A 13,676-nucleotide genomic window follows, 5' to 3' on the forward strand; every position below is an offset into this window, starting at 1 on the left:
GGTAAAACATTCCAAAAAGGGGCAAAAGTGGGTCAAAAGTAGTTATAAGAAGTAGCAAAAAACAAAAACAGTGAAAAGAATCACCAAAAATGGGTTGAAAAATTGTTTAACTTGGCTAAAAATAGCACGAATTAATAACTTTAACACCAATTCAACCCAATAATAGCTTGCTATGCTTTTCAGCTCTTAATGAGGTAACTGTTAGCCAGGATGCTAGCACCAATGCTACTGATCCAACACACCTACACTGATATCATCAGTAAATCCCAACTGGGGTGGTCCCATTATCTGGGGTTTTTCAGGGGTCCAGCCAGAATGGTGGGCAGGCCTGGCTTCAGTTCTTGCCATAAAGTTGTAGTAATAACATATGGTACAAATTCCCACAGCACACCTAGAATGGTGCACACGCTAGTGTGCCTTGGCACACCATTTGAGGACCACTGGCTCAATAGATGTGGCTCTCCTGATCATAAGAGGAGGGTGGAACTTTCTTCCAAACGGCCATACGAACCTGGGGGTGGTGCTAACTCCCCACGTGACATCATGAAGGGAAAATCTGAGAACGGCTTGGTGGAGAAAGGAGGGTCACATATTTTAGCTAGAACAGCCTGAAAAATTGTATTTTACATAATATGTAACCTATAAATTTAATCATAACACTGCCCCCTGCCTTTAAAGCCTTGGTATGCAGTCTGAGTTTAGTTTTGTTTTAACACTGTCTCCTCCTGGTTGAAAAGAGACCAGCGGCCATGTGCTAGTTAATTCCCATGTAAGAGACTTGGAGTGCAGACAGCAGCTGGTTCACCTCCTGCAGGATTATCTTTTACATTGTTGCCTTGGACACTGTTTGTCTGTGAGTATGGCCTTTTTGTATGCTTTATGATAGAGACAGAGGCAGAGGGCCATGTTTAAGTTTGTCCCTCATATTTTTGGCTGTGTATTTGAAGTCAACAGAGATTTAGCTAGCAGAGCTGTAAGCTAGTAGCATGACTCAGCATTTTGAGTGTGCTTACTATGGTTTTTGACTGTGCCTTATTTTCTGTTTTGCATTTTTTAATGTGTGCTTTATAGCAGTATGACAAAAAAAAAAGAAAAGAAAAGAAATACATAGCATTTAAAGAAATTCTTCAGTAAATGACCAGGATTTGAAGTTGTTAGCTGACTGTGTAGCTTGAACATCGGCTAATCAAAGTGAGGACAGTACAAAGGATTTAAGATTGTTCACCTTCCATATTCTATCATCAATCTCTATCACTTTGAGCTAATATGCCGTAAAACAAGTAAAATTAAAGTCTACTGTTAGTTATCTTTCATTGGGCTCGTTTTAAAGTAAAAACACCTCACTTTTCCAAGCATTTGTGCAGCTACTAGAAATCAGATAACTACTAAGTGGTACAGGGAGGAACTCTATTGAACCACTCTGAGCAGCTTGAGCACTCATGTGTTTATCTATTTAACTCATCGATACTATTTCACCTTTAGAGCGCTGCTGCTTTTGTCAATGAACTGTGAAGGTGTGTGTGTGTGTTTACCCCTAGAGGATGCAGGTGACTGTGTAAGGATTTGGTACGTATTGTTCCGATACAAGCTCTGGGTCTTTTTGTTCTTTAAAAGGAACCCTGCATGATCAGACAAGTTTATCTTGTTGGATAGATCTCTCAAATGAATATTGAACCAAAAAAACTCACTAAATATCCCAGATATCTGCAGTTTGAGTAAATTTGAGCTCATAAACTCACCAGGAGGCCGCCATGTTTTGGTCCATGTGACGTCACAGTGCGCAGCGATCTTCGCCGCTGTTATTAACCGTTTTTCAGACTGTTTCTCTGCTTGCAGCTGGTGCTGCCATAACAGCTTTCATACCAGACAGGAGTTTACTGCGTGTTGGTTCGGTCTCCCTACTGTCAAAGCTCTGTGACCCTCTTGGTCATTCCTCCTACGTTTTACCTCAATAAAAGTCCCTACAAGTGAGATACGGTGTATAGCAGAAGCGTGCCGGGAGCTTTTCAAAATAAAAGCAGTATGTGCATACAAACAGGGTTTCTCCAAAGAAATCCTAAAGTGGACTATTACTTTGAAAAGCACAAACCGGAAGTGCTTTGGTTCTGTGTTTATCTTTACTTGAACCGTGTGGAAACAGAAAGCTTCATATAGAGTTGAAGTTCAGGGAACAACTTTATTAAACAGACGCGTTTAGCTCGCGGCCTTCATCTGGTTCATCGAGAAACTGATTTCAAACACATTTTCCTGTCTAGATGGACAGATAACTGCTCTTGGTGCAAATAAAAAATAGGAGACCTCAAATTTTAGAATGCTGCGTCTCTGAGATGCAGGCAACTTTGGCTGCCAGTCTGCAACAGCTGTTACTGCATAGGAACAGCGAGCTCTGCCGAACTGTGACGTCACAGCACATGGCAGTCTCCTGGTGAATCTATCAACTCAAATTACTCAACATGCAGATATCTGGTGAGTTTTTTAATTCAATGTGTATATGAGAGATACAAATATATATCCAACAACATGAACTGGTCTGATCATGCAGGGTCCTTTTAACATCTGCACCAGAAACTTTGGGGTCTTATATGGCTCACTTTGTTGGTTCTATATGAGATATACCTGATTTCTTTCAACTTTTTTGGCATATTTGTCACACTTGAATGTTTCTGGTCACCAAACAAGTTTAATATCAGACATTGACAACGTGAGTATATACAAAAACAGTTTTTAAATAATGATTTCATTTTTTTAAATTTCTTGACTCATTGAGTGCCAGCCCTTTTATAAAATGGAAAGTGGCTTGTGCCAGCTTTTTTGGCCATTTTGAGTCATCTTTCAAGACCCACAGAATATTTTGTACTATGACTCTGAAAAACAACATTTGTTTGCATCTTGTTCCGTTCTTGATTTATCTGAAGTTGAATAGAGGCTAGTTTCACCAAAAAGACCACTTTTTTTCTAGTAAGCTGAGAAAAATGCATTTTTGTGAAAGAGAGTCTGTCAAGCAAAACAGTGATTTGAATGTTGTAATTTTGTCTTCAATGACATAGAAGACATCTGAAAATTGTATTACAAATTGTTTTATTGTAAAATAAATAACAATGCTTCCAGTCACTGTCATGCCATTCACACTCTGGAACTGGACGGCCTCCACGTGACCCCCCTATACACCTGCATCCTCTCCTGCTTGCATGTCCCCTGGCATTGCCTGTAAATTATAGAAGTAATATAATATATATATTTTATATATATAATATATAATCTATGATATAGAATTTTTTTGTTCTTACCTCTTTTCTGCCAACAGACGGTGTTGTAGAACTGCATGGGGCTTGCTCTTCTCTGAAGTATGCTGCTGAAATCACAGGAGCATGAGTGATGGTTTCATTTGATAACTTTGGCTGAATAATCAGTGGGTTCCTAATGTTAACTTACCTCTATTGCTCTGGGACGGAGAAAGAGATCCGCCCTGCTCACTTGGCAGCCAGAGTCTGGTTTGGAAAAGTCCATCTCTGAAGTGTCATCGCTGTATCCATCCAGCTGGCGAGCGGCTGCCTTTTTTCTCAGACGCACGGGGAAGACCTCGGGGCATTCTTTAGCCTCTTGGCCGGCATAGGCAGATGAATGACCGCGCTGATCCCCGGATTTACTGTCGTTTAGTTCAGTGTTGGTTTCAGTGAGTAAGCGATTTCTCAGGCAAAAGTTTAAAGTTTCTTCCAGCGTCTATTTTAGAACTTTAAGCTTAGATTACCTCCGTAACGATTGCTCTGCTCTTTGACCCCAGCGTCTCCACCTCTGATCTCTGTGGCTTTGATCTACCGTCTCTTCTGTGTTCTGACTATGTATCCCAGAAGCCCCAAAATTACTCACAGGGAGCATGAAAGTGCCCCCTTGTGCCAGCCGCCGAAAAAACACTTTGACATATATACATGTCAATGGTACTCAAGCACTGGCTTTTAAATGACGTATATATATGTCAATGGCACTCAATGAGTTAAAGATATGTTTTGGGGCTTTCTATGCCTTTATTGATAGTGGAGGTCAGGATAGAAATTTAGAAACAGGGACCAGAGAGGGGGGACAGACATGCCAGAAAGGAGCCACAGGTCAGACTTGAACCCAGACCCACTCTGTATATGTCCCACACCCTAACCATCAATGTCCTGATGATTTCATATATTGAGGCACAAAAGCTATCCAAAACTACTTAGCCCTGTGCTTAATCACATTTATGAAAGCTCAGTTTAATCCCACTAGCCACACCGAGGCCTGATTACAGCCAGACCTGTTAATATCCAGAAATCCCTTAAATAGAACCTGTCTGACAAAGTGAAGTAGGCCTGAAGATCTCAAAAAGCAACACATCATGGCACCATATACATAAATACAAGAACAGTTAAAGAACAAAGTAATTGAGATCTATTAGTCTGGAAAGGGTTACAAAGCCATTTTAAGGCTTTGAGACTCCTGCAAACCATGTGGGAGCCATTATCTACAAATAGAGAAAACTTGGAACTTTGGTGAAGCTTCCCAGAAGTGGCCGACCTACAAAAATGACTCCAAGACCGCATCAATGACTCCTTCAGGGAGTCACAAACGAACCCAGAACAACATCTAAAGACCTGCAGGCCTCCCTTGACTCAGTTAAGGTCAAGGTTTGGAATTCAACAATAAGAAAGAGACTGGTATCTATGGGAGAGTTCCAAGGACAACACTGCTGACCAAAAAGAACACAAAGAAAAACATCCTGATGATCCCCAAGACTTCTGGGAAAGTATTTTGTAAACTGGAAAGAGAAAGTTTGTGAAAGTGAATGTCCCATTACATCTGGAGTAAAACTAAAACAGCATTTCTTAAATGGAACATCAAACCAACAGTCAAACATGGTTGGGGTAGTGTGATGGTCTTGGGATGCTTTGCTGCTTTGGGACCTGGACCAATTGTAGTGATTGATCTAACCACCAGAAAATCATGAAGGAGAATGTCTGGCCATCAGCTCAGGACCTTGCCTCAAGCACACTTGGGTTATGCAGCAGGACAGTGGTCCCAAACACACTGGCAAGTCCACCTCCAGGTTTTTTGGGTGGCCTACTCAAATTCTGGACTTAAATCTGATTGAGATGCTGTGGCATGACCTTAAACAGACCAGTTATGCTGGAACACCCTACAGTGTGGCTGAACGAGTGGGCCAAGATTTCTACACAGTGATGTGGAAGCTGGTTTTTGAAAACACTTTCTTGCAGTTGTTGCTGTCAACCAGTTATTAGGCTTAGGAGGCAATTACTTTTTCCATATCTTGGTCTAATATTAAGATTTGTTTGGTGATCTGAAACGTTTAAGTGTGACAAATACGCAAAAAAAAAAAAAAATCAGGAAGAGGACAACTACTTCTTCACTGCACTGTACATCCCAGTAAAGACGGAGGTGGCAGCAGTACCCTGGGTATCAAAGAGTATCTGGGTATCTAGAGTATCTAACAAAGAGGGCCTCCTTAAAAGGCCCCGTGGTTCTAGCAGACTTCTTGCTGAGGGGGTCTTACATTTATTTTTTCCATTTTTATCGGGTTCTACATTTTCTGAATGTACCCATGGAGCCAGTGTGAGAGGAGATGGTGTAACTGTGTGTTTTGATGTATGCTGGTTGTAAACTCCTAAGGTCTCCAAGTGAAGACTTTTAAATTCCTTGCTGTATATTTCCAGCAGAGCAGCGTTGCTAGTCCTCTTTGATGACTGAATCGGAGTCCTTTATCATGCTTGATGTATGTCTGCGCTCTCCAGGCCTGAAGTCTCCTGTAAACAATGGTTGCTCTGTCCTGCCCTCTCATTTTTCTCCTTTTTTTATCCCTCTCTGCCCTTTGATTTCCCTCCTTTCACCGTCTGCCACACGTGTCTGTCTCTGCTCCCTGACTTCATTATTCCTTGATCTCTCTGGCCTGATAGTGCTCACCTCCATTCTTGGCTGCTTTTTAAAACCCCTTTGTTTCCTTTTCGTTCCAGCCATCAGGCCCAGACGACGTGCTGGGACCATCCAAAGATGACAGAGCTGTACCAAGCACTCGGTGAGTTAGGGGGACAATTAAAGCTTCCTCAGAGTCCTGCTCGTCGTCCCAGGACACCTGCTGGGCTTTGGGCTCCTGCAGCAGCAGCATGGCTCCAGTGTGCTTTTACTTTGAAGGCCCTGTCACACAGCTCATTAAAGGCCCTGTGTTTGGAACACCTCAGGGACTACATCACTACTGTCATTAACCTACGAGGCCCAATTTGCCGGCGCTGTGATTGCTTCTTGCTTAGCCTTTAATTAATTGTGATTAAACGACATCATGTGTTTTACTGTTAATCTGATCTGACACGAGAGCTTTCATGAGAGATAGGGAAGCTGTTGCACACACAATTACAGCATGCACACACATACACGGATAACATTAGCAATACAGTATCTTACTAATGACCTCTGCAGCAGTGTGATAAACATGCGAAGAGATAGTGATGTCTAATTTCTGCTTGGAAAGGTAGTGGTGAGATGGGTTTGTTTTCCCACAGCTCTTCATTTACTCTAATCTCTGTCTCTCTCTCCCTCCATTAGCGGATCTGAACAACATCAAGTTCTCAGCATACAGAACAGCTATGAAGCTGCGGCGGGTTCAGAAGGCTTTGAGACGTACGTACGGCATTTCATTGATGGTATTTTCTCTCTGCAGCGCTGAGGACGGCTGGTTAAATGATATACTATTATCCTGCGGCATCAGTAATCCACTATGACAAGCTCTCCTCCGAAATAAGATATAACGATTAGCCGAGGCACGTTTCTTTATCCACTTGTCGAAGGAATCATCGCTTCTCTCTGCAACACTTCATAGTGGAAAATGTTCTCCACACTCTTCAATTGGCTTTAAAATGTAGAAATATGAAAAATAGATGAAATAAAAGAGCCACATTAACCACTCAGAACTGGATTTCTTCCTCATTTTCATCACCTCCTTGATCGGTGGCATGTTACATAATTAGAGCAATTAATTGGTCCATTTGGCTTACAAAAAAAAAGGGCAATTAGTTTTTAACCGCATGGTTGAGGCTTGAATATGAACCCCTTCGGGGTCAAAGCTCTACTTATATCCTGCTCAGGCACTGTCACTCATAATTTTTACCCAGTTTTTTCTATAAACTCATCAGCCACTTTATTAGGTATACTTTGCTAGGACTGGTTTGAACCCCGTTTTGACTACAGGACTGCCTTAATGCTTCATGGCATAGTTTCAGCAAAGTCCTAAAATCTTGTGACAGTGGAGGCGGAGTAAACTCATTGTCACAGGTAAGCTGTGGCGTTTAAACAATACTCAAGCAGTACAAAGGGGCCAAACGTGTGCCAAGAAATTCCCCCGCTACACAATTACACCCCCAGCAGCACTGTTGAGACAAGGCAGGATGTAGCCATGCTTTCATGTTTTGTTTACGGCCAATTCTGACCCTACCATCTGACTGTCACAGCTGAAATTTTTCTTAGTTTACAGTGTGGCACCCTGTGTGGTCTTCTGCTGTTGTAGCCCATCCAGGCCTGCCCACAGACTTTGCAGGGCCCCTAACAAACCCAGAAAATGAGCTGTCTCTAGTTGTGATTTATTGATGTATGGGGGTTTGATCAGTAGCTTTTGTGCTAGCATCCTGCCTAACAGTTACTTTATTTTGGAGCTTTATTATGGACCTACAGTGTTATTTGGTTCTAATGGTGAAATTACTTATTGTGCCAACTTTTTTTTAACTTTTAAACACTTTTTCTGCCCATTTTTTGCCCCTTCAAACTGAATTTTGTTACTTTAAAATCCACTTTCACCATGTTTTACTCACATTTTTGCCTCCTTCTAACCAATGCATGCCTATTTCAACCCGTCTTTGCCATGTTTTGATCCCATTTCACCCCCTTATCTGACCATTTCTGCATTTCCACCCATTTTTTCCCATGTTGACCTGTTTTTGCCCATTTTAACCACATTTCACTGTTCGTTATGCAAATTTTTGCCACTTTAAACCCATTTTAGCATCTTGTGATACCCTTTTACCTTTTTTTGCTACTTTCTGCCTGTTTTTAGACTCTGTGATCCAATTTATGTCTCTTTTATTCCATTATTTCCACTTTTAAAATCCAATTTCCCCATCTTTTCCGGCCCTTTTTTCTGCTACTTATAAACCATTTCAATTCTGTTTTTAATAAGTTTACATACTACTGCTAAATGAATTTAAATCATATTTGTCCCTTTGACAACAGTAGTTGCTACCCGCCTCAGAAAAATAAATGGTTATCACAGCATAAGATTACAATAGACCAATATTTTTCTGACCTCCACGGGCCCCCCATTTGGCCGATCCCGGGAAAACTTTCCCCTTTTACCCTTTAACCCCCTTAGGGGTGGCCTCGAGCCCATTTGCTTAGAGGTTCCACATGTGTGTTCAGAGATAGTGTTCTGCACCTTGGTTGAGTTACTGTTGTCTTTCTATGGCCTTGATCCAGTCCGCCTGTTCTCCTCTGACATTAACAAGGCATTTTCATCCACACAAATGCTGCTCACTGGATATTTTCTCCTTTTCAGACCATTCTTTGTAAACCCTAAAGATGGTTGTGCATGAAAATCCCAGTAGATCAGCTATTTCTGAAATACTCAGACCAGCCTGTCTGGCACCAACAACCACGCCACATTCAAAGTCACTTTAATCCACTTTCTTCCTCATTCAGATGCTCGGTTTGAACTTCAGCAAGTAGTGTTGACCACATCTACATGCTTAAATGTATTGAGTTGCTGCCATGTGATTGGCTGGTTAGCTATTTGTGTTAAACATTTGAACAGGTGTGCCTAATAAAGTGGCCAGTGAGCGTATTCTCCATTCCTCAAACTCTTTGTGATTTTTCACTCCTCTCTTGGATTTTCACAACCTTAAATCTGACTCCCTTTCCTCCTCTTACTCGTGACCTCTTAACGTCATCTTCCCTCACCTGCAGAGCTCCAACCCTCTCTGACGTTAGACGTAACAACATCTGATGCTGCAAGTGACCAATTTTACACTCTTCCTAATACATCATGCTCACTTCCTCTCCTGCCGTCTTCTCTCACTTCAACGTCTCAAGCTGCTGCAACAAAAACTCAAAGCTCAGACGACTGTGAAAAAACTCTTTCATTCACTCTGGCCCGCTCTCTTATCTCACCCTCCTCTGGACTTTTAGCTGATATCGTTACCGAATTTAATTGCCGCACTGCTTTGATAACTGCAGGACTCTTTCTCTTTGCACGCTCTGCGAAATGATTGAGAAGTTGAGTATAAGAGCCCATCAGAAATACATTTTAAGGTGATTCCCTCCAAGCCCCAGAGAATACTCCTGTTATCTCCTCTTCCCCCTTCTGGCTCATTATTGTGCGATCCAATTATACCTGGCATCAACGGACACCCTTTTAGCTCCACTCCAAGGGATGGGCCTTCAAATTAGTTTAGAAGAGCGAGATCAAATTTGTGTCACTGCTCTTGAAACATCTGGTAGGGCTTAAGTGGGAAAAAATGGGTGACTAAGCACTGCTGTCGTCTGAGTGCTCATTTACCGAGGTGAAGATGATGATGATCCCGCTCTGTCTTTGTGAGGAAGTGTTTGTGGAAGAAAGGAGTACAGCGCTGTGAAAAGTGTTTCTTCTCTGCCTGTTTACTTATATATTTGCTTATTTATCACTTAAATGTTTCATCTTTCAGTGAATGTCAACATTAGTCAAAGATAAACAGAATGCAAACAGCAGTTTTTACTTTCTATTTATTAAGGGAATAAAGGCATCCAGAGCTACGTGTCCCTAAGTGAAAAAGTCATTGACCCTTAAACCAGATAACTGATTGTGCCACTCATGGCAGTCTTTCACATCACTGTGGAGGAATCTTGGCCCACTCTTTTGCAGAAGTCAGCCCATGGGAGGGTACAGAACCTGTTTGAGGTCATGCCGGAGCATCTCAATCAGATTTAAGTCCAGACTTTGAATTGGCCAGTCCAGAAGCTTCATTTTGTGTTTTTAAGCCATTCAGAGGTGGACTTGCTGGTGTGTTTTCGGATCATTGTCCAGCTGCATAACCCAAGTGTGCTTGAGCTCGAGGTCATGAACTGATTCTCCTTCCAGATTTTCTGGTAGAGAGCTAAATTCATGGTTCCATCAGTAACAGGAAGTGGTCCAGATCCTGAAGATGCAAAGCAGCCCAAGACCATCACACTGCCTCCCCCATGTTTGACTGTTGATGAAATGCTTTGTTAGTTTTACTGCAGATGTAAGTCCACAGAATATTTTCCCAAAAGTCTTGGGGATCAGCAGGATGTTTTTAGTTAAATGTAGGATGAGCCTTTGTGTTCTTTTGGTCAGCTATGGTTTTGGCCTTTGAACTCTCCCATGGATGCCATTTTTGCCCAATCTCTTTCTTGTTGTTGAATCATGAACTCTTACCTTAACTGAGTCAAGTGAGGCCTGCAGGTCTTTAGATGTTGTTCTGGACCTCCTGGTTGGGTCGTTGATGCGCTCTTGTAATCATTTTGCTGGGCTGACCACTCCTGGGAAGGTTCACCATTCTTCCAAGATTTTTCCATTTGAGGATAATGGCTAACAGAGTCCCAAAGCCTACGAAATGTCTTTGTAACCCTTTCCAGACTGATAGATTTTAATGACTTTGTTTCTTGTCTGTTTTTGAATTTCTTTAGATGGCGCCATGGACTGTTGCTTTTTGAGATCTTTTAACCTACTTCACTTTGTCAGGCAGGTTCTATTTTAGGGGTTTCTGGATTAACAGGTCAGGGAGTAATCAGGCCTGGGTGTGGCTAGTGAAACTGAGCTAAGCTTCCAAAAAAGGTTTCTCCCTTAGTAAGATGGAGTCATCATTTTAAAACTGCATTTTGTATTTACTCCGGATGTTTTGGCATAACCTTAAACAGGCGTTCATGCTCAAAAACCTTCAAATGTGGCTGAATTAGAACAATTCTGCAAAGGCGAGTGGGCTGAAATTCCTCCACAGTGATGTGAAAGACTCTTTGCCAGTTACCACGAATGCTTGCTCCAGTTGTTGCGAAGGGTGGAACAACCAGTTATTGGTGTAGGGGGCAATGACTTTTTCACATATGGCCGGATAAGTTTGGATGGATTTTTCCCTTAACGAAAGATATCAACATTTAAAAACTTTGTTTTGTATTTACTTGGTTTATCTTTGTGTCCTTAATGACAATACACAGCTCATATTTCCAATGTTTTTCAATCATAACCAAATGTTTTTAATAAAAAATTGTGAATAATGAATTTAAGGTGGGAAAAGGATGTATCAAAACAAAGAGATGGAGATGTTTCCTTCAAAATAAGAGCATATCATAGACTTTTTTGGAATTTCCTCCCCTAAGGCATACATTACAACCCGCTGAAAATAGCTCTGTGACTCACTTTTTGGTTCAGACCCATTATTTGAGCACCACGTGCTTTATAATACTGTCAGACCTGAAGTTTAAAGACTTTCCAGCAGCACAAAACAGAAAAAAAAATGTATTTAAACATTCTTTTTTAAGTTATCTATGCTTCTAAAAGTGTTTTCATGTGTTTGTAGTTGATCTGGTGGCACTAAGTGGCCTCGTGGACGTGTTCCGGGAGCAAGAGCTGCAGCAGGGCGAGCACGTGATGGACGTGGTGGAGATGATCCACGGCCTGACTGCTCTGTATGAGCGTCTGGAGGAGGAGAGATCCATCCTGGTTAACATCCCACTCTGTGTTGACATGTGCCTCAACTGGTTGCTGAACGTCTACGACAGGTGAGTGAGCTGAAGTGAGCTTTAACTTAAATCCTGAAAAGGTGTAGTCTTCATTAAAACCTGCTGGAGTTGAAAGCTGCATTAATCCATCCATTTGCTGTACCGCTTCAAGGGTCACAAGGGGGGCTTGAGCAAATCCAAGCTGGCATTTTTTCAGAGGTACGGCAGAGCCTGCCGCAGCCTCACTTATGTCTCTCTAATTTTTATGTCCTTGTCACAGGGGCATGCCAATAGGGATAGCCAAGGGTGCCCCCCCTTGAAATCTAATTGACACTATCAGTAAATTCAACATTTAAACTTTTTTCACATATGTAGGAAATTTTTGGACAGCCTGCTCTTCCATTTCCTAAACTAATTATCCACAGATGTCCCCCACAGCATGAAGTTGTCGCTGTTAGTTGTATATTTAACCCAGCCACAGCGCTGAGAAGACTGTGGCTGCGAGCCAGCCACCAGGAGGAAAAGCTTTGCTGTGGGATCCAAAATCCAAACATTTAAAAGCCTGTTGTGAGCACTTCATTTCATGCAATTGTAACATTACAGTCATATAGTGTTAGATTGTTTCATAACTACAGCCTTGCATTAATTGATAACATGTAGAGTTTCATTCATTATATTTACAGCAATATGATAATAATGAACTTTTTGGACTATTAACTTTCAAATTTTAAAATAATCCATGATGAACATGAACGTTGCTGAGCTAAGCTTTTGGGAATTCAATAAAGGGTTGCTTGCAGCCTATGCTGACTTCTGGAAAGTTTTTTAATCGATGAGTAGAGATGCCCTGTGGAGGACTCTGGAGCTCTGCAGCATCCCACATTTGCTCATCCAACTGATGTTTGCCCTGTATTCTGGTTCAGAGAGTGCTGTGAAGAGTGATGGCTCCATCCACCTTTGACTTTTTCCCAGTTGGTTCTGGGGTGAGGCAGGGGTGCATCTTATCCCCCACGCCAGGGATAATAAACTGGCAGCCCAGGGGGTCAAATCAGGCCCCTCACATCTTCCATTATGGCCCCCAGAACATTATCAAATTCAAAACGTGCAAAGAAATAAATGTTTTTGTTTGTTTTTTTTTTTTTTTACATTTTTAAACACTCCCTACAGCCATTAGAACAATTCCAAAATAATGGAGATTGAAATAAGTTTGTTTCATCCATTTTTCAGAAATCTACTGGTCAGCCATTTTTAGCAAATATAATGCGTGTTAAACACTTATTTATCAGTCCATCCTTTCCTGATAAAAACTGCCGTTCTCTGTAGAAACTGGCGTTTTGGGAGTGCTGTTTTTCTACGTGGGTTTTTCACTCCCCACTACGCAGCATGTTAGCATCAGTCCCAGTGACAGACAACATGACAGCCATATTCAACTAAAATATCTCAATCGCCCCCTTGTGGCTGACTGCGATATAGGGACTGATCTCAATGTTAAGCCGGATATACAATGTGCAAGTTTCCTCTGGTTCAGCCATGAATTTTGAGTCGCACTGCTCACTTTGAAGTCGGCTGACTTTCAGTCGGATTGGGCGTCGTTAGTCATGCTGTGTACAGGGGGGTACGACAGCCGACCACAGCCCAACTACGACCCGACGACCTGCTCCCAACTGGTTGGATGGATTTCTGGCATGTTTGATATTTTGGTCATACGACTCCAGACACTTCACAGAGAGAGCAGAAACATGAGCAGAATAAACAACTTTAGGTGATTGTTTTCCTTTGCAAACTGTCAGACAACATCATAAGTTACCATGACAACAGCTGGAATGACTTTCTGATGTCCCCATCTCCACTACGATAGAGGAAATAAACAAGCAGGAAATATTCCTAACTGCGAACCTGCAGCTGACACGGGTGGTGACGCTAGTAGTAAGAGGGAGAGAGAT

The 13,676-nt window shown here is 41.9% G+C and overlaps 1 protein-coding gene across 3 annotated transcripts in view; it reads left to right on the plus strand.

Moving 5' to 3' along the window:
* The window catches only part of drp2 (dystrophin related protein 2), a 368,464-nt gene that overhangs the window by 286,937 nt on the left and 67,851 nt on the right, over window positions 1-13,676 (plus strand). For all 3 annotated transcript variants that reach the window (XM_041797456.1, XM_041797458.1, XM_041797457.1), the window contains 3 exons: window positions 5,994-6,055; window positions 6,580-6,654; window positions 11,592-11,793. In XM_041797456.1, coding sequence (XP_041653390.1) covers window positions 5,994-6,055; window positions 6,580-6,654; window positions 11,592-11,793 — 339 coding nt within the window. The remainder of the gene's footprint in view (window positions 1-5,993; window positions 6,056-6,579; window positions 6,655-11,591; window positions 11,794-13,676) is intronic.

Source organism: Cheilinus undulatus, linkage group 10 (assembly GCF_018320785.1).
Source record: "Cheilinus undulatus linkage group 10, ASM1832078v1, whole genome shotgun sequence".
Taxonomy (NCBI): domain Eukaryota; kingdom Metazoa; phylum Chordata; class Actinopteri; order Labriformes; family Labridae; genus Cheilinus; species Cheilinus undulatus.